This window comes from Apus apus, chromosome 14 (genome assembly GCF_020740795.1).
Source record: "Apus apus isolate bApuApu2 chromosome 14, bApuApu2.pri.cur, whole genome shotgun sequence".
NCBI classification, from domain to species: Eukaryota; Metazoa; Chordata; class Aves; order Apodiformes; family Apodidae; genus Apus; species Apus apus.
The window spans coordinates 1674213-1692213 of record NC_067295.1 but is presented as its reverse complement, the minus strand read 5'-3'; the positions used below and the strand labels follow the sequence as shown (position 1 = coordinate 1692213).

At 55.6% G+C, this 18001-nt stretch overlaps 2 protein-coding genes across 3 annotated transcripts; one reads left to right on the top strand and one right to left on the bottom strand.

Moving 5' to 3' along the window:
- The first annotated feature begins 3540 nt into the window (after positions 1 to 3540).
- GNG13 (G protein subunit gamma 13) lies at positions 3541 to 5740 on the top strand. The gene is made up of 3 exons (XM_051632501.1): positions 3541 to 3908; positions 4949 to 5071; positions 5191 to 5740. The coding sequence occupies exons 2-3, from the start codon at positions 4974 to 4976 to the stop codon at positions 5294 to 5296; spliced, it is 204 nt and encodes a 67-aa protein (XP_051488461.1). The 5' UTR covers positions 3541 to 3908; positions 4949 to 4973; the 3' UTR covers positions 5297 to 5740.
- An 18-nt stretch (positions 5741 to 5758) lies between these two features.
- Positions 5759 to 17969, bottom strand: CHTF18 (chromosome transmission fidelity factor 18). Of its 2 annotated transcripts, XM_051632500.1 has the most exons (22): positions 17884 to 17969; positions 17556 to 17741; positions 17291 to 17417; positions 17034 to 17208; positions 16814 to 16903; positions 16626 to 16678; positions 16285 to 16426; positions 15568 to 15774; positions 14706 to 14803; positions 14480 to 14603; positions 13647 to 13780; positions 12941 to 13034; positions 12760 to 12858; positions 12397 to 12527; positions 11945 to 12107; positions 11468 to 11692; positions 11223 to 11372; positions 10506 to 10636; positions 8330 to 8474; positions 7295 to 7411; positions 6513 to 6570; positions 5759 to 6069 (listed from the first exon to the last, which is right to left on the bottom strand). In XM_051632500.1, exons 1-22 carry the CDS (start codon positions 17963 to 17965, stop codon positions 5933 to 5935), a joined length of 2868 nt encoding a protein of 955 aa, XP_051488460.1. In that variant the 5' UTR covers positions 17966 to 17969; the 3' UTR covers positions 5759 to 5932. The 2 variants fall into 2 exon arrangements, with proteins under 2 accessions (XP_051488460.1, XP_051488458.1); XM_051632498.1 differs by having other exon boundaries at positions 17291 to 17741.
- Positions 17970 to 18001: the final 32 nt, after the last annotated feature.

Sequence of the window (18001 nt, the reverse complement as noted above, 5' to 3'; positions counted from 1 at the left end):
TCTGGGCAGCCCTGAGAGCTCCTCAGCTCTCCAAATTCTGTTGGTCCGTGCCCATGGACTAACACTAGGGTGTTACTTTGTGCTTGTCACTTTGCTGTGGATGTAAAGAGACACCAGCAAACCCAAGTAAGCCCTAATGTGGGACTGAACTTGGACTGGGTGTAACTTCATGTCGCTGTCTGGTGCCCCAGGCAGGACTAGGCACAGGAGGGTGAAGGCAGGTGTTCTGATACCTCTTCAAGCCTGGATTTACCATCACAAGGCAAAGCTGCTTATTTACTGTAAGTAAATGACATATCTATTCATTATTTATCTACTTTGAATTTTAATGACTTATCGCAAGCCCTTATAGTGAGGGTTATGCTATAGATAATGACAGAGTCTTTTATATGTGAGAAACAGACTTTGTCTGAAGATCTGCACTTGACTTGGGGCATGGATTGGGGTAGACAGGTGTAGTCATGACACACTACAGTAGAAAACATCTTCCTGCTGCCCTGAGACTGACTAGTCCAACCCCAAAGGTAAATCGAAGGCTGGTCTCTTCTGCTTTGCTCCAGGTATAATTGAGATGAAGAGAGCTCATTAAAAATTGAAATGTGCAGTTTGGAGAGGAAAATGGGCACCTGGAGCTCTCATCCAAACACTGCATTTTAGCAAACAGAACTCTGCTGTTTTAGCAAGTGTTTGTTCAGCTGGTACTGCCAAAGAATAAATAGAACATTTGCAAGTAAGAGTCTGTATCAAATATAAAATTATCTCTCAAAATAGTGAAATTGTCTTATGTTCTTGAAGGCTGGAATAGGAGCCAGGAGCCTGATGTACCTGCTTGGTTGTGGTCAGCAGTTGGCAGAGCCCTTCTCATTGATTAGGGATAGGGTTTCTGCAATACATTGTGGATAGAGTGATTGTTTACAGGCTGGAGGGGGCAATTTTCAGTGTAATATATAAGAGCAAATAACCAACCCCCCCCCCTCTCTAGTGCTGCCAGGAAACCTGCCTGGCTCTTCCAGCTCTGCTCCACTTGGGAATGGTGCTGCCCATCCCAACTGGGAAAGCTTGGATGATGAGTTTGAGGTCTTTCTGGATCTAGAGGGTGGGAAGTGGGCAAGGATGGATTTGTACCAAAAAAGTGTTGGGAGTGGGGGGCGAGTCGACAGCCCCAGGGGAGCTGAGGGGGCTGTGCAGGGCCAGCCCCAGCCACACTGCCTCTGCTGTGTGATGCTCCCACCCCTGGCTGCTGAGTGGGAGAGTGCTGAGACCGTTCCTGGCAAGGACACTAATTAACCTCCTAAATGAGTTTATCCCTTTGGAGTGTGCACCAGAGAACCGAGTTCCGTAAAATACCATCCCAAAGAGCCAGAATTAGCTGGTGTGAAGGACAGACCCTGTGCTTCCCAGGGACAGCTTTGCACAGTGCTGGGGGCTGGTGAGGTTCCTCGCTCCCAGCATCTCCTTCCCTCCACAGAGCTCCTTTCCCCCTACTCTTGGACCTGCTGCACCTAAATGGCACAGGGGCAGCAAGAAAGAACAGGACACAAGTCAGTGCATGGTACCTTGGGACACGAGGAGCCAAAAATACTCAGTTTTAATAACTGGCCTGAGCAAAGTTAAAAAAAACCAAAAAAACAGCCCAGATCGTTGCTGGCTGCCAGATTAACAGATGGCTACAATCATTAATATTGCAAAACTTCAGGAGTTCATAATTCTTTAATCTACAAAGCTGGGGGGGGGGGGAGCTAATGCAGGCCTGGCAATCTGCTCCACGGGGGCTGCCACCATGGGCAGGCCCCCCCAGGCCCCCCAACGGTCAGGTGGATGTGGCCTTGGTCCTGCTGCCTGGCCAAGACAAGGCTCCCAGTGGCTTCAGAGAAGCTGTGTGCTGGGCAAGGGCTGCTGACAGGAGAGATGAGCTTCATGGACCCCTGGGCCTAGGGCCAGTGTTGATGGTGGCTCTGAAACACGCTGGGTGCTGCCCTGCCCCCACTGGCCCTGCTCCCTGCCTTCCCATGGCAGAAAATCCACAGAAATCCAGTAACCCATCCCCAGTGTCAGTTATCGTTAAACCCAAGCCTTTCCCATAACTGTTTGGAGGCAGGGAAGGCAGATTATGGTTGATGTCAACAGCTGGATAATCTGCAGGTCAGAGCTCAGTATCACTGACCCTGTTCATGGGCGCTGGTGGTGGTGGGAGCACGGGAGCTCCCAGAGGAGCAGCCAAGGAAGCCCACCAGTGCTGGGCTTACAAATATATATATATATATATATATATATATACACACACATAGAAATATATTACAAATATATATAAATTTGCAATTTCCTTTGGGTGACAAACCCCCTGGGGCTGCAGGGGGCACAGGGTTTGGCCCCAAACAGCCCCATCGATCCCTGGCCAAGCCCCAGGCTCCAGCATCCTCTCCCAGAGCAGGCAGGAGGGCTGGAGGCTCCAAGGAAGCTCTTACTGAGATCGATGGCTGAGGGAGGCCGTGGGGTGTGGGGGGAGCCCAGATCAGCCCCAGGCTCAGCACCATCCTGCCCTTGGTGCTGAGGCTGCTGTGGGTCCCCTTCACCCACATTCCTCCTGCTCAGTGGGTTAGTGCTATGCAGGCTTCTGCCAACCTGGAGAGACAACCTGTATGCACGTGTATGTGTGAGTGTGTGTATAAAAACCCATATATTTATATATATGTATTATATTTATGTATGTTATGTAATAGACAGTATATAATACATCTAAACATAATATAAATTATAAATACACACATAATATTAATATATCTTCCCTCAATAGATGGGGGATATATATGTGTAAGTATGTGAAAAAGTGTTTGTGTGTGTGTGTATATATATATATATATATACACACACATATATAAAATAAAAAACAACCACACCCCACACACTCATTTGTGTGTGACATCTATTTGTATAATTGGTTGAATCCAGCCCAGGTGTGTTTTGCAGAGGACAAACAGCCATCCCTACAGGCACTGGCCCCCACGGACACAGGTGGCAAGGAGGGGCTCCTGGGGCAGGATTCAGGTAGGTTTTTTTCTTTGTAGAAACTTCTATTTTCTCTGTTTTTTTTAGCTACAAAGCTGCAGTCACTGAAATTACCTTAAGATTTGGGCTTTTTTTTTTTTAATTGGTTGTTTTCATGAAGGGTCTGTGGGGGATGCTTGTGCTTCACTGCTGGTGTTCTTGCTTTTGCAGCCGTTGCACTGCCTTTAATCAGGTAACAGCTGCAAGTGGGATCCCTGCCCCTGCCCCTCCCGGGAGGTCACTCGGGATCTTTTCATAACACTGCACTTGGTTCTGCTGCCCCTTCACCCACCCCGTGGTTGGTCTGTTCCAACTGCAACAAACTTTCTGGGATTTGTTTTCTCCCCCCTGTTTTTTCAGTCCATCCCCAGTTCCACCAGCACCAGGGAAGTGAGAGGAAGCACAGAACCCAGGGGCAGCACAGCAGGAGCAGCTGCGGGAAAGCGGTGGCAGGGATGCAGGGCAGGGATGCAGGGCAGGGATGCAGGGATGCAGGGCAGGAGCAAGGGCCTCCCTGGGGTGCCATTGTATCCCACCACGTTGCCCCCTCTCCTTGGGGCCCTCAGGGCCAGGGGGAGGTAACCCCATTTCGGCAGCTCAGCCGCCGGGTACCAGGACGCTGCCTCCATCCAGCCCGGGCGTTCCCATTCAGCGGAGCCAAATCCCCCGGGAGCAGCAGGGGGAGGACGTTCCCATTATCCGGCTCCTGCCGTGTCGGAGGCAGCTGGACCAGCCGTACATTAATAGATTACACAGAGGATTTGGGCTCAGCAGCAGCCAGGGGAGCGCTGGCAGGAGGCGAGGCCAGGGCAGCGCGGCGGGGACGGACACAACCCCCTCTCCCAAAGCCTTTTCCAGCCCAGGTAGGTGGAGGGTTTGGCCACGGGGCTGGGATGGCTGGAGTGGGTCTGAGGATGCTGGTCTCCATCTGCCTCCCGCGAGCTCCGGCAAGGCCGGTTTGGGGGTGCTGGGGGGGGGGGGATGCTGGGCTCTGGGCACTCGCCTTCCTGGGTGTTTGGTCGGGGGATGCTCTGCAGAGAGGCCGGGCTGGGGCAGCCTGTGCAGCTGCCGAGCTGTGCTGGAGCCTGTGGCTGCTGTGCCCCTGTCTGTAGTACCCCCAGCCCCTGCCTGCAGCCCCTACCTGCACCCCCCCACCCCCCCGCACACCCCCCCATCCCTGCCTGCAGCCCCCCCACTCCCCACCTTGCCCCATGCTGGGGGTTTGCAGCCTGGGCTGGGTGTGTGATGGGGTGCAGGGGCATCCCTGGGGTGCAAAGCAGCTTTAGAGAGTCAGGGCGGGGGGGGGGGCATGAAAGACCACAAGCATGGGAAGGTCCCCTTGTGCTACTGGTTCTTGGGGTGGCACAGGGAGCCAGGTGCTCCCAAAGGCCTTGTGTAACTGTGGTCATCAGCTGCTATGCCTCAGTTTCCCCACCCTTAGGTGGCACCCAGGGCCACTGCAGCAGGGGGTTGGGGCAGGGTGGATGCCCGTGCAGACACCCAAAAATCCCTCCTGGGCCCCCTCAGGGCTACGGCAGTAAGGCAAATACCCCCCCGCCCCCAAAATCCCCCAAATAGCCCCTGGTTGCTGTTTGCTGTTCTCCACCCCAAGCACCCAAATCACAGTCAAATCTGGCTGATTCTGGGGTTTTGCATATGCCTGTGGGCACGGCCTGGGAACAAGAAGCCAGTGCTGGGCACCAGCCCCTGCCAGGCTGACCTCACATCCCAAGGTAAGTGCAGCCTCTGCCTCATGAAAAACAACCCTGACAGTTCCCCTGGAGCGTGGTGGTACACTGGCCCCAGTCTGGGGTGGACACCCTATTTTGGGGAATGCTGAGCTGCAGGGGGCCCAGGGCAGGATGTAACCATGAACTAGGGCACTAACATCCTTATTTTTCAGCCCTGCGGAGTCCCCGGCCACTGCCATGGATGAGTGGGACCTTCCACAGTGGAAGAAGGAGGTGGAAAGCCTGAAGTACCAGCTGGCCTACAAGCGGGAGATGTCCTCCAAGACAATACCTGAGTGAGTGACTCTGCAGCTCCCACCCCTCCCCCTATTCAGCCCCCCAACCCCCCCCGCCCAGGGTCCCTGGCCGCCCCTTCCCCAGCCCACTGCCCACCCCTCTGCTCCCCTCTCCGCAGGTTTGTCAAGTGGATCGAGGATGGCATTCCAGAAGATCCCTTCCTCAACCCCGAGCTGATGAAAAACAACCCCTGGGTGGAAAAAGGCAAATGCACCATCCTCTGAGTGGGGGGAGGACACACAGCCCCCTGCCCAGGCCAGCCCCACCACCCCTCGCTGCCCCCCAACACTGAATGTGCACTTTTTTATTAGCTACCTTCCTAATATGACTACCTGAACAAAAACCCTACCCTCGTCTTCTTCTTTTTAGTAGTAGATGTGTTTCTTTTTTAATAGGGGTTGCTGGGAAAGCCCCGGGGGGTGGGCAGGGTTGGGGGAGAGGAGCAGCACAGGTTTCTCCAAGGTCAGGCTCCAGCTTCCAGTCCCTCCCCTCTGCCACCACCACCCAGGCAGCTTTTTCAACTGGTAAAGGAACAAAACTTTTATAAAAAAAAAAACCCCACAAAACATTTTTCAGCCATTTTCAATATTCTTTTGTATACTGTAGGATACAATTTTGCAGCAACGCAGGCAGAAGTATGACAACCACGGGTTTGTAAATGAAATAAACAGAACAATACTTCATGATGAATTTTTTTATACATATTTTTTATTATTTTTTTTTAAACAAGCAGGTACTTAAAAAAAAAGAACAACACACAGGGATCACGCACACATGTCCCAGCCCTAGGTCAGAAAGCCAAAGCCAGCTTCTCTCTTCGGTTCCAGCTTTCTAATTTTCCTGGGTGTCATCTGCACCTGCTAGAGCAGGTCCTTGATGTAGATGTTCCTCCTGACAGCGTTGGAAACCCCCTCGTTGAAGCGGAACCAGACGTCGCTCTTCCCCACGGCCTTTCCCATCTGGCTCTCGATCGACCCTTCCTCTGAGGCCTGAGGGACTGGGAGGGGGTGGGGGGGGTGGAGATGGAGGTCAAAAACTTGCAGAAATTTTAAACCTGTGACCTTACAACCTGTGCCCAGGCTGGGCAGGGGCCAGGGAATTGCTGCTGGGCATGGCGGTGGGGGGTTCACACAGCATGAGGGGGGGTCACAGAGGCAGAGCTGATGCTCCCATGTCCTGGACCCTGCAAACACTTGAGGTACCCACAATTGTGTCCCCCCCCCCCCGCCAGCTCAGTGTCCCCAGAATCCCCCAACCTGCCTGCAGACACCCCCGCTCAATATCCCCCCTCACTGCGCTTACCTCCCCCCAGGAACAAGGACAGAAACCCTGTGCAGGCAGCTGTGGGAGGGGGTCCAGGTGAATGCAGGGACATCCCCAGCAGCACCTGTGGTCACCCTGTCCCTCTGTCACCCACCCAGGTGTCCCCCTGCCACCCACCTGGGGCCAGGGCCACCCGCTGGCGCCGAACGGGGCGCCCGAAGAAGTCGGTCTCAGGCTGTGAAAAGCAAAGAGCGGGTGGTGAGGGCGGCTCTGTCGGTGCCCACAGCCCCACCTCACAGCTGGAGACACCCAAAGCAAACCTTGTCACCCCCCCCACCCAAAAGCAAACCCTGTCTACCCCCCCAACTTCCCCCCAGGGGCTGCACCAGCCCCTTCCCAGCACCCAGTGCAGGAGGAAGCGGCTGAGCAAGAGCAGGATGCAAATCCCACGGAAAGGGGGGGGAATGCAAAGTGCATTCAAAACTGAGGGAAAAGAGACAAACTTTAAGGCTCCCAGTGCTAAAGCAAAGCTTTATGGATGGCCAAGGTCTCAATGCTGAGCCCGTGGAGAGGAGGAGGGCAGAAGCCACCTCTTGCTCCTCTTGGCCACCATTAGGACTCCCAGGGTGGAACCAGCAGCCCCCCCTACCCATCTACATTCCTCCCCCTGCCACAAGCGGCTCTTTCCCCCCCAACCCTGCAGCTTCCAGAGCCAAAATTCAGCTGCTGTGGCCCAAATACCCCCACCTCTTTCCTTCCCCACCCCTGAAAGCTTCTCAGGGCACATCCATAATGTTCCCCCAGATCTAATCCACCCCCACGCTCCAGCCCCAGCGATGCACTTACGGTGCTGGACTATTCTATTAAAAGACACTACTAAAAATAAATAAATAGCAACGGAGACAGCCAGTCTCTCACAGAGCTGGCAGGACACAAGGTAGAAATTTCAGCCCCCTCACCTTGTCCTCCACCGTCGCCCTCTGGACAATGTGCTCCAGGCGCTGCTGGTGGTTGGGGGGCATGGCTGGCCCTGTGTTCCCCTGCTTCTCCCTCTCACTGAGGCTGCTCCTGGGCTCCTGCAGGAAGGAAAGACCTGAGAGAGGATCCCCTCAGGGCCAGCCCAGCTCAAGGTTTGGGCAACCCCCACCAGTGATGCACAGACTGAGGGCAGGACTTGTCACCCATCCTGCGCACCCCTTCTCTTTGCCCTTCCTGGGTTCAATGTCAGTACACAAATAACTTGGCAAGGATTATTTTTTTTTTCACATTTTCTGTCTCTCAGCAGCACTTCAGGCACCCCTGTGTTTGGTCCCTTGCTCTGGGACTTCACAGTCAGCACCACATAAACAAGGAGCCTTCAGAGATGTTTTCACAGCATCTCTTTGCCCCATGCCTCCCCTGAGAAAGTCCTTCTGCTGCAAGAAGGGCTTCTCAGGGATTAATTATCCCCACGGCACTGGGGCAGGGCAGGCACCAACTATCTCTCAGCCTTTTCGACCTGTTTTCACCTTCTCCTGCCTCCTGCTTCATGAAGGGAAAGTGGGCAGACTAACTGCTCCTCCTGGGGGCTTTGGGATCTTTGGGAGGATCAAAGTGAAGCAGCAAGGGAAGGTCCAGGCAGAACAGAGCAGCTCAGCTCCCCCATGGACATGAACAAATCGCAGCCAAACAAACAAAAATTCCCATCTCCTCCCAACCCTGGTTGCAGAGGTGAAAGGTTTAAAGCTTTAACTCGCAGTGAGAGTTTCTTTCCAGAATTCCTGCAAAAAGACAAGCCCTGGGGGCACATCCCTCCAGCACTGACGTGCTGCCCAGGGGCAGATGTGCAGGCAGAAGGTTGCAACTGGGCAGGGGTTAATCCTGGATTTCTGCTTGCAGAGTGAAAGCCACTGGCTGCTCTGGAACGAGCAGGTCCCCACACCAGGCCTAAGGGCTTTATCCCCATCAACAGACCCGCTCCCCCCAAAAAAAAAGGCTCAAGGACCTCTCCCTACCTCGCCCAGGTTTTTTGCCTGCAGCAAAGCCTCTGTCCTCCTCATCTTCTCCAGCTCAATCTCCCTGGCAATGAGCTGCTTGGCCTGGTAGCTGAGCTGCCTGCGAGCCGGCAGGTCCGGGAACCGGCACACGTCCTCCACGTTCCTGCCCCGCGCAACGCAACAAGCAGAGAAAAGAAATCAACACCAAAAAAATAAAACAGTGTTATGCAAACTGCAGCCTGACACGGGCCCAGGGAGACCCAGCCCCATCCTCTGCAGCCTCTGGGTGTGATCCTGGCCCCCACGCCTCAGTTTCCCCCTCCCCGGGTCTGTGCGTGTGCTTGGCAGCGCTAGAGGAGCCCAGGGAGCGGTGCCAGCCCTGCCCAGCCAGGCTCCTGCAGGGCAGCCCAGCTGAATGGGAACCCGGGAGGGATTATGTGCTTTTTAATCTTGCCTGTAATGCAAGTGCAGGAAACTGCAGGCAGGTCTGTGCCCAACAGCCTGCCCTGAAAAAGCCACGGTCACATCACAGCTTGAGCACAAGCGGCACCACAACCCTCTGCATGACCCCCGAGCTGTCTGCAGGGAGCCCTTTAATTGAGATATGGCCATGAACAGTAATTGTGGCTAATCAGAGCAGTTTTCTTCCTAAGGAGGCTGGTGCAGCAACCCTGGAGTTTGGCCTGTTTGAGCACAGCGGAAGCCCAGGGACAGCCCCAGCACCCAGCTGGGCCTGCTCCCCTGCCAGCTCTAAGTGCTTCCCACTTGATCCACATTCAATATTATTCCTCTTAAAATAAAGGGAGCAAAGTCCTGTGTCAGATGGCTTTACAGTCATTCAGAAATGAGCTGTTACATTCATTAATTAAAAGGTTTTAAAGAGAAAGCACAGCTTTTTCTGCAAAGAACAACTCTGCTTGCCAGAGAGATGCCAGGACACCACTCACAGGTGCCCCAGTGACATGACATCCCCGTGGTCCCTGTCACCCCTGTGCCTGGCCTGGAAATGGGTTCAGACCTTACCAAAAAAGGTGAAGTGGAGCAAAGCAAGGCACCTGCTTGTGCCACATGGCTCCCAAGGCCCCGTGGTTTTCCCACAGCCACATTTTGGTGGCACAGCCCAGCACAGGGAGGGTAGGGGAGGAGGCTGGTTCCCTGCAGCCCCTGCAGCTCCCACTGGCCTTTCCATGGGAAAAAGAAATAATAAGGTGCTTCACTGTAATTAGATACAGCTGCTTGATTTAACAGAGGCTAACTTTTGTAATTAACTTTGCACCAGCAAGACATCAGCATTGCTCTGAACTGTGGTCAGGTCTGTACTACTTCAGCAAAGCCCTGAGAGTGTTTGAGGCTCCATACAGACTTCAAGCCCAGGGAGACTCCAGTCTAGCAACAGCTGCCTATATGAGCTCAGCAATTAAAACCAAGCTTTTTGACAACAAAAAGTCTCTGGGGGTGTAGGGGTGCAGCTCTACCTCACTGCAGCAGGAGGCACCGGCTGCAGCTCCTGCCTTGGCCTGTGCTGGCCATGACCCCCACACTCTGCCCTGGCCTGCTGAGCAGCAGCACACGAGGGGAGATGCTGCACAACCCAGTGCTGAGGTGTGAACCCACAGAACCCCTGGTACCACCAGCCCTGACTGCCCTGTCACCTACTGCAACAGCCCTAGGGTGTGGACACCCCCTCGACACGCCCTGTGCTATGGAAAGCTCCCAGCACAAGCCCTTGGAGCCTGTCTTGCTTTGCAGGGGAGGTTTGTCCTTCCTCTTCCTCCTGCTTTTTCCCCTGTGAGGCACAAGTCTGCCTGGAAAAACAGGCTCCAGCCATGACTAGGAGCACTCCTGTGGTCACTTCCTGCATGCAGCATGCCTGGCTGAACCTGCTGTCCCCATCACTGCTACTAGCCCCTGGCAGCTCTGGTCCCTCCTTTGCCATCTCTGGTAACAGGCACGAGGCAGCTGCTTCCTTTCCTTTAATCCCATTAAAGCAAAACCAGCCCCATTTCAGGCTCCTCCTCTGAAGAAACAAGGCAAAAGAGCAGATAATCCCTGCAGAGACACTCTCAAAGGAAGTTCCAGCACTGGGCAGCTCACAGCAACCCTGCTGCAAGAAACCAACTCAATAGCACAACACCCTCCTGAACTCTGCTGATGTTTTGGACCCTTACACCTTCTCCCCACCCTCAGGACTCACGGGTCAAGCCTGTAGACGTACTGGCCCTCGGGCAGGCGCTCCTGGTGGTAGGTGAGGTTGTAGGCCAGCATGGTGCTGATGAGGTCTGCCAGCTGCTGCTTCTCCTTCAGGCTGTAGAGCTGGGTGTTCACCTGGGGGGAGAGCAGAGCCCAGCACCGGGAGAGCATCATTAACCAGCAATTACTCCTAAACACAAAAATAACCTGAAGCATGAAGGTTTTTTCTATATGTGAAGGGATAATTAATACCCACAAGGTTCAGGCCAAATTTAGCTTCCTCTTAGAGACACTCCTCAGAACATCCCCCTGATGGCCCAAAAGGTCAATGCACCCAACACAACCGTGAACCAGCTGCAGGAAGGAGACTGCAACAGCCCCCCAAGCCCCTGCTGAGGCCAAGCCCCCCAGACCTCTGCTGAGACCAAGCCCACCCCCAGGTGCAGGGGTCCAGGAGGTGCAGGACACCCCCTTCCCACACACCCAGCAGTCAGGAATCTTGGTGCTGCATCCCCAGCTTCCCTCCAGCCTCTGCACCAGCTGCAATGTCAAACCCACCCTGAATTTGGGACAGGTCTGGGATAGCTCAGCCTGGACGATGCAGCGCACGGGATGTGTTCCAGCCCTCATGGGGGAGCGGGGGCATTGCGGAGGGGACAGGGACATGTCACCTGGGCAGGACCCCCACCAGAGCAGTGGGAGGGGGCTGGTGGGCACTCACCGGCCGGAGCTTGGGGGCGATGATGTCCAGCAGCAGGCACAGCACCTCCAGGACAAGGGACTGCTGCCCCGCGCGGCTGCGGGCACTGGGCGCTATCCCCGACACCATGGACACCACCAGGTTCTGCATGTGCTGCAGCTTGGCCAGGGCCTGGGTGGAGAGGACAGGGACAACTCAGCCGTGGCTGCAACTGCCCACGTCCCCACAGGTGACAGAACTGCCACCGTGCCCTCCCCAGTACTTGCATCGTGGTGGCTGCTGGGATAAGCGAGGCGGGGAACGTGGGTGGCTGCGAAGAGCAGGTGGAAAGCCACGGGCAGGAAGGGCAGGTACCGCATCAGCTGGAAGCTCTGCCCGTGCAGAACAGCCTGGCTGAGCAGGTCAGAGAAGCCCAGCCACTCCAGGGCCAAGCACACCGAGCTCAAACTGGAGTCCCGCACCTTCATGTTCAGGAAATTCTCGTACAGACCCTGGAAGCAGACCCAGGATTAGAGGCAGCTCGAGGCCAGGAGAATGATCCTGTCAGAGCATCCCACTGGGCCCAGCTCCAGCACAACACCCCAACAACTCCAGCCAAAACTAACACAATCCTACTGCAGGGAGGGATTTCCCAAAGCGCCTACCAGCCACAACGACCAGGATCAGGAGCTGCCCTTGCTCCAGTCACCAGAGCAGAGCAGAGGAAGGGGCCCAGCTCTTCCCCCCCACCACGGCCACTCTACCTGGGCCAGCTTCTCCTGCTCCCCTGAGGAGACAGCGAGGTGCAGGACATGGTGGAAGCGGTGAGAGGATTGGTTGAAGCCAGCTGTCCCCCCAGGATGCAACAGGTCCTCATCACCCACCAGGAGCTGGGTTGTCAAAGTAGGGTCCATTCCTATCCTGTGTCTGGGGGGAGTCCAAAGGGAAGAGCTCAGGGAGCACCAGCACTGAACAGACCAGCAAGGAATAACTGGGACCTTCCAAATCAGACTCAAGGCAATACCAATGCTGAATTATTGGGTGCTAAAGAGGAGTGGCCAAAGAGCATCTGGACATACAAATCTGCTGATCAAGATTGGCTTGGTGCAAGACAGACCAGCTCTCCAGAACCTTTCAGGTTTCTCCACCACAGGTCTTGATCTACTAGAAGCAGCATGCCCCAAGCAGACAGCAGAGATAATAAATTCCTTGCTACCTTTGGACCTTTGGGAGCTGGAAGATTTCTTGCCAGATGGAGAAGAGCCCTTTGTTTTGGTCCTTCAAGCCAATCCTCATTGTCTGCACCATCTGCACGTTCAGCTCCTTCTGACCTCGGCCATGCAGGAACTGCAACACAAGAGAGAGGGCTGGGGGGTCCCACACCAGGCAGCTGGTGCTGGGAGAGCTGGAGACAGAGGCACCCGTCCTTGCTTTGTAGGGGAATCAGGGTTAAAAATAACAAAGGGGACAGGTGTGGGTGTTTTAAGGATCTGCCTGGGACATAGTTGTTTTTTGCCTTCCCATCCGAGCCCAGATCAAGGCAAGAGCAGGTCTGTGCCCCCCCAGCCCCCCGTGGTACCTGCAGGGTGTTGATGCAGGAGCGGATGTCGTTGTCAGTCTTCTCACACAGCGCCAGCAGCGCTCCCGTGTCCGCCCGCATGCCCTGCTGCAGGGCGATCTGCAGGAGAGGGGGGTCAGTGGGGAGGGACCCCCAGCCCTGGCTGGGGAGGGGGGCAGGGGAGCCCCGGGCCACACCACACCTCACAGAGCCGCTGGGCCAGCCGGGACGGTGCCGTGCGGGGGAAAGTGAGCAGGAAGGACTGTTGCCGCAGCGGCCGCAGGGCAGGGACGTACCTGGCAAAGGGAAGCACCCAGCCATTAATCCCAGCCCAGGCTGCTCCAAGCCCCATCCAACCTGCCCTTCAACACTGCCAGGGATGGGGCAGCCACAGCTTCCCTGGGCAACCTGGGCCAGGGTCTCACCACCCTCACAGCAAAGGATTTCTTCCTAATATCTCAACTAAATCTCCCCTCTTCCAGTTTAAGGCCATTTCCCCTCGTCCCATCACTCTTTGCCCTTGTAAAAAGTCCCTCCCAGCTTCCTGAAGCCCTTTCAGGCACTGGAAGTTGCTCTGAAGTCTTCCCAGAGCCTTCTCTTCTCCAGACTGAACGTTTAACACTGCTCAAAAAGAGGTGGGTTATTTAGCAGCTGCCTGTACACCCCTGCACCCTTGGGGACACTCAAACACAACCGTCCACTCACACCCAGCTACAAGTGACCCCAGTGGATGCAGAACCTGGGGGGGTTTCCGGAAAGCTGAGCACATTGTAGCTTTACTTTTTATAAGCAACTTCCAAGCCGCAGGCCTGACAGCAGATAACTTGGCACCACAAAACTCTGGCTGGGTGCCCAGTGGGGCAGGGTCTCAGCTCCCCGTCCCTCCTGGACATGCAGGTGACACTAACTGGTCGTTGCAGATGCAGATGATGGGCCTGAGCAGCAGGCCACCCTCGCGCCGCCTCCGCCGCCCCGGGCCAGCCCCTGCCTCGCCCTCCCCGTCCTTACGGTGGATGATGTTTAGCAGCACATTGATAGATGCCTGGGGAAGAAAAAAGAACAAATAATCAAGGGCAGACAATCCCTAGCAGGATGAGTTTTTGCTGTTCAGAAGCAAGAAACCTCTCTCCAAGTGGATGAGCTGCTAAGATGGCAATAACTAACCCAGGAGTGCAGCACAGACCCTGATCCACCTGGCTGAGGAGCAGCTCTGTGGAAAGGGACCTGCAGGTCCTGGTGGGCAACAAGCAAGCCAAGGATGCAGGGCTGCATCAACAAGGGCAACACCAGCAAAGATAAAGAAGTCATCAGCCCACCCTGCTCAGAACTTGTCAAGCCACACTTGACACTGTGTTCAGTTCTGGTCCCTGCTAAACAAAAAAGGCACAGACAGGCTGGAGAGGGTCCAGACAAGGGCCACAAAGATCATCAAAGTGCTGGAAAGGCTGAGAGAACTGGGTTTGTTCAGTCTAGAGACAAGAAGGCTTAGGGGAGACCTTACTGCCATGTTCCAGTAAAGAGTGGCTGCCAAGAAGCTGGAGACTCCCTTTTTTATACAAGGATTCCCAAACACAGGACACTTTTAACACTCATCTTGACAAGGTGCTGGGCCATCTCATCTGAACTGTGTTCCTACCTAGAAAGGTTGGATGATCCTTGAGGTCCCTTCCACCCTGGCATTCTATGACTTTGTGGCTTAGGTGGTTACTGCAGGAAGTGTCCAGCTCCAGGCTGGGCTTACCGCGGGCGCGCCGTCGATCTCATCGATGATCAGGCAGTTGGGCTTCTCGTTGGCGCCCAGCACAGACCTCATCTGGGTGGCAGCTTCGATGCGAGTCTTGAAAACCTCGGGGCTGCGGTCGTCACTGCAAGACAAGACAGAGCTGGGCTGCTGTGGCACAGCATCACCCCCAGCACCAGCATCACCTCTGCCAGCTCCAGGGGCAGGGCAGGGGGTGCAGACTCACCTGGCGTTCATCTCAACAGCGTTGTACCCCGCGTGCTTCGCGATGACGTGGGCTAGTGTGGTCTTCCCCAAGCCAGGAGGGCCACAGAGCAGGGCTACCTGGGGCAGAGAGGTGCTGTCAGTCCAGCAGGCAGCAAGGCTGAGCTTCCTCCAGCACCCACTGAGGCTTCCACGCAGGGGAAGGAGGCTCTGCAACCTGCAAAGCCTTTTGCTCCAACCCTTGGGAGCTGCTGCATGGGTTTGTAGACATAGTTTGAAAATGGAAAGTCACCGGAGGGAGGAGAATATAACAAACTCCCAGAGGTGACACAGTCATCCTGGCAGCATCTCTCGTGAATATGTTAAAGTTCACAGTTGAAAGTTGAAAACGTTGAGTTGAAAAAGCTGAACAAAATCCCCTCCAGAATTACACTCCTGAGAAGCTACACTGTTAGTATCTCTGGATCACTGGACTGGCTGAAGCTGGTAAGCTGGCCTGGGCCTGTTATCGTTGCTCCCTGTAGCATCTGAGCATCACTGCTCTTTTCCAGATGCAGAAACTCCTGCTCCAAGGCAGGGCACGTCTGCCCCAAACAAATAAAGCCAAGACCAACATCTGCTAAAAGAAGTACATCTCTCCTCACCTGGCCTGTTTATTTGGCTGGAGCAAGTCTGTTCCCTCCCCATGTTATCACACTACCTAAGCCAAAACAGAAGAAGAAGAAAAGAGAAAAACCCATATTTGCTAATAAGTAACAAGGAACCCTATTTTTCCTGGATATGTACTGGAAAAGGCGAAAGGGAAGAGCCTGCTCCTCACCTTGGTGGTGGCATGAGTGGGATAGGAGACGAAACCCACCACGGTGGTGTCCTGTCCTGCTCACCTTGTATTTAGGTCTCTTGTACTGGTCCAGCTCAGCTTCCAAAATCTCCTCCATGAGCTGAACCTTTGTTTTCCACTTATTCTGCTGCTCCTTGGGCTTGTTGAATGGAGGATGAGCATCAGCCTTGGCTTTCTTCACAGCCTTCTCCTTCCCAAACACCACCGTGTCCCAGAGCTTCAGCCACTTCAGAAGGCAGCGGTTTGTGTACTGCATGTCAGGCAAGAAAGCAAACAAACCCCATCAAAACTCAGAAGGATCTGGCCAAGGACAAAGTAAGGTCCCTCCATCAGGGCTTAAGAACGAGGGTGAGCTGCAGAGGAAGGAACCAAGCCCAGGGGGCAACCCAGAGCGTGTCTGCCCAGACAGAATTTGAGTATGCAGCACGTCACCCCCGCCATGGGAGGGAGAGGCTGCCCAGGCTTCCAGCTATTCTAATATCCCAAAATTAATCAAAATAGTCAAGAAGTCCTGGTTAATGGCCACCCAATCGTTCTTGTCATCTTCCACAGTTTTTGTCAGAAGCTCCACAGCCTACTGCTGAAAACCCCCTGTCCCAAGCTCTTGGCAGCAGCACTGTCCCCAGGCAGGTTCAACAGTGCCAGAATCCCAGCCAGAAAGCTCCATAAGTAAAACCATGACTCCCCAGCATTAAGAAAGAGTAAATAAAAGTGTGAAGCCCACCTAAAACCCAAGCCCTCACTGATCCTAGCACCTCACATCATCACTGAGCAGCTCCATGTAGCGCCGGGGGGTGAACTTGTCCACCCAGAGGCAATGCAGCCCCAGCTCCTCCTCCTCTGCTGGTGCCACCTCCCCGCTGGGCTCCGGGCCCTCGGTGCTGGTCTCGCTCTCCAGGCAACTGCAAGAAAGAAATAAATTGCCCCAAACCAGCCGGGGAGTTGGGGCAAGCCTGGGAATCACACCCTGAATTCCCAAGCTGAAGATGCTGATGCTTCTCTGCTGGCAGGTCCCAAAACTTGGACCCCACCGGAGCATCTCGGGAGCTGTGTCCAGCAGCATGGCAGGGACAGAAGTGGGAGTTCACCCCAACATCTCACCTGCTTATTATCTCCGTGAGCTGCTCTGATGCCTTCAGAACGTGCCTTCGACGCTGGGGCACAAAGAGGGTGAGAGGGGGGTGAGAGGTTGCCTGCTAACCCATGGCCAGGGGGAGAGGGGATTCGGGAGTCAAGGCTGTGGCTGCCCAGGGGTGGCAGGGGAAGATGGGCAGGGTGGTATCTGATACCTCCTCATCCACTTGTTCCTTCAGGTAGGAGAAAGGCACCCCCAGCAAGTGGAGTGGCCTGCGTGCATTCCAGCCCAGGGAGTCAGGGAGCTGTGAGGAGCAGAGGACACAGCCCCATGTTGACACCAAAGCACAAACACTTCATGAGCCATCACAGATCCCCTCCTGAACTGGTTGGAGGTGCCAAAGAGGAAAGCCAGGCCTTCAGATCCCTCCTTACTTCCACTCCTGTCCTGGAAGGATCGTCCTTCACCACCATGAAGACCCTGGTGCCCTCGGTGGATGTCACATGGACGTAGTCCTCCAGGATGGGTGGCCGCTTGAGGACCCGCTTCTTCTCAGAGGGTGGTGTGGTCTGCAGGGGCACCATGCCACTCAGCTCCAGGTGGCCCAAGCTGGAGAACACCACGTTCCTTTAGCAGAGGTGAGAGGCTCTCTCCCTCACCCCGGCTGAAACTGGGGTTCAAGGTGGCCAACCTGGCAGTCTGAGGAGCAGAAGATGCCTCTTGGCAAGCATCTTGGAAATCATCAGGAGCCCACTCATCGTCTGCACCAAAGTTGAGCTTCTTAACAGCTTCCAGGCGCTGCCGCTTCGGCTTCGGGGCTGTGACAGACACCGGGACAGGAGAAACATCCCTGACCAAAGGGCGGTGCCCGGCACCCTCCACCGCGCAGGGGGGAAAGGGGCCAGCGGCGCTTGGGGGCCTCCTGGGGCCGCAGACCCGGCTTGGGAGAAACCTACTGCGGGCTCCGGGCAGTGCCGGGGAAGCGGGTGGGATGCGATCCCGGTCCCGATCCCTCTTCCTGGGGTTGGTGCCACCCGGGCTGCTGCCCCCGACGGGGTCCGCGGGGGGTTCGGGTTCCTCCGGCAGCTGCCTCCTGCTCCGGAACTGGGAGATTTTGGGGCCGGCGGGTGGAGATGGGACATCTGCAAGAGACGTCGCACAATGGGACCGGTCACCGGGGGGGACCCGCGTTCGGGCGGGCACAGGCGGCTCCGCGCCCGCTTCCTCCCTCCCTCCACCGCCGCCGCCTCCGGTACCGGGACACAACGCCGCAGCAGCGCTCACCTCCCAGCTCCGCCAGCACCTCCAGCTCGTCCGCGAACCGCTGGTAGAAGCCCTCCTCGGCGCCCTCCTCGGGGCCCGCCATGAGCCGCGCCGGCCCCGCGCCCTCCCGCCTCGCACT

What these genes read in the sequence shown, in the direction of transcription:
- GNG13 (XM_051632501.1), top strand. Translation starts at nt 4,974, where the DNA reads ATGGATGAGTGGGACCTTCCACAGTGGAAGAAGGAGGTGGAAAGCCTG. An exon ending in TCCTCCAAGACAATACCTGA is followed by an intron (nt 5,072 to 5,190) that starts GTGAGTGACTCT and finishes CCCTCTCCGCAG; the next exon opens with GTTTGTCAAGTGGATCGAGG.
- CHTF18 (XM_051632498.1), bottom strand. Translation starts at nt 17,965, where the DNA reads ATGGCGGGCCCCGAGGAGGGCGCCGAGGAGGGCTTCTACCAGCGGTTC. An exon ending in TGGCCCAGCGGCTCTGTGAG is followed by an intron (nt 12,859 to 12,940) that starts GTGTGGTGTGGC and finishes CCTCTCCTGCAG; the next exon opens with ATCGCCCTGCAGCAGGGCAT. An exon ending in GGGCGACGGTGGAGGACAAG is followed by an intron (nt 6,571 to 7,294) that starts GTGAGGGGGCTG and finishes TGCTTTTCACAG; the next exon opens with CCTGAGACCGACTTCTTCGG.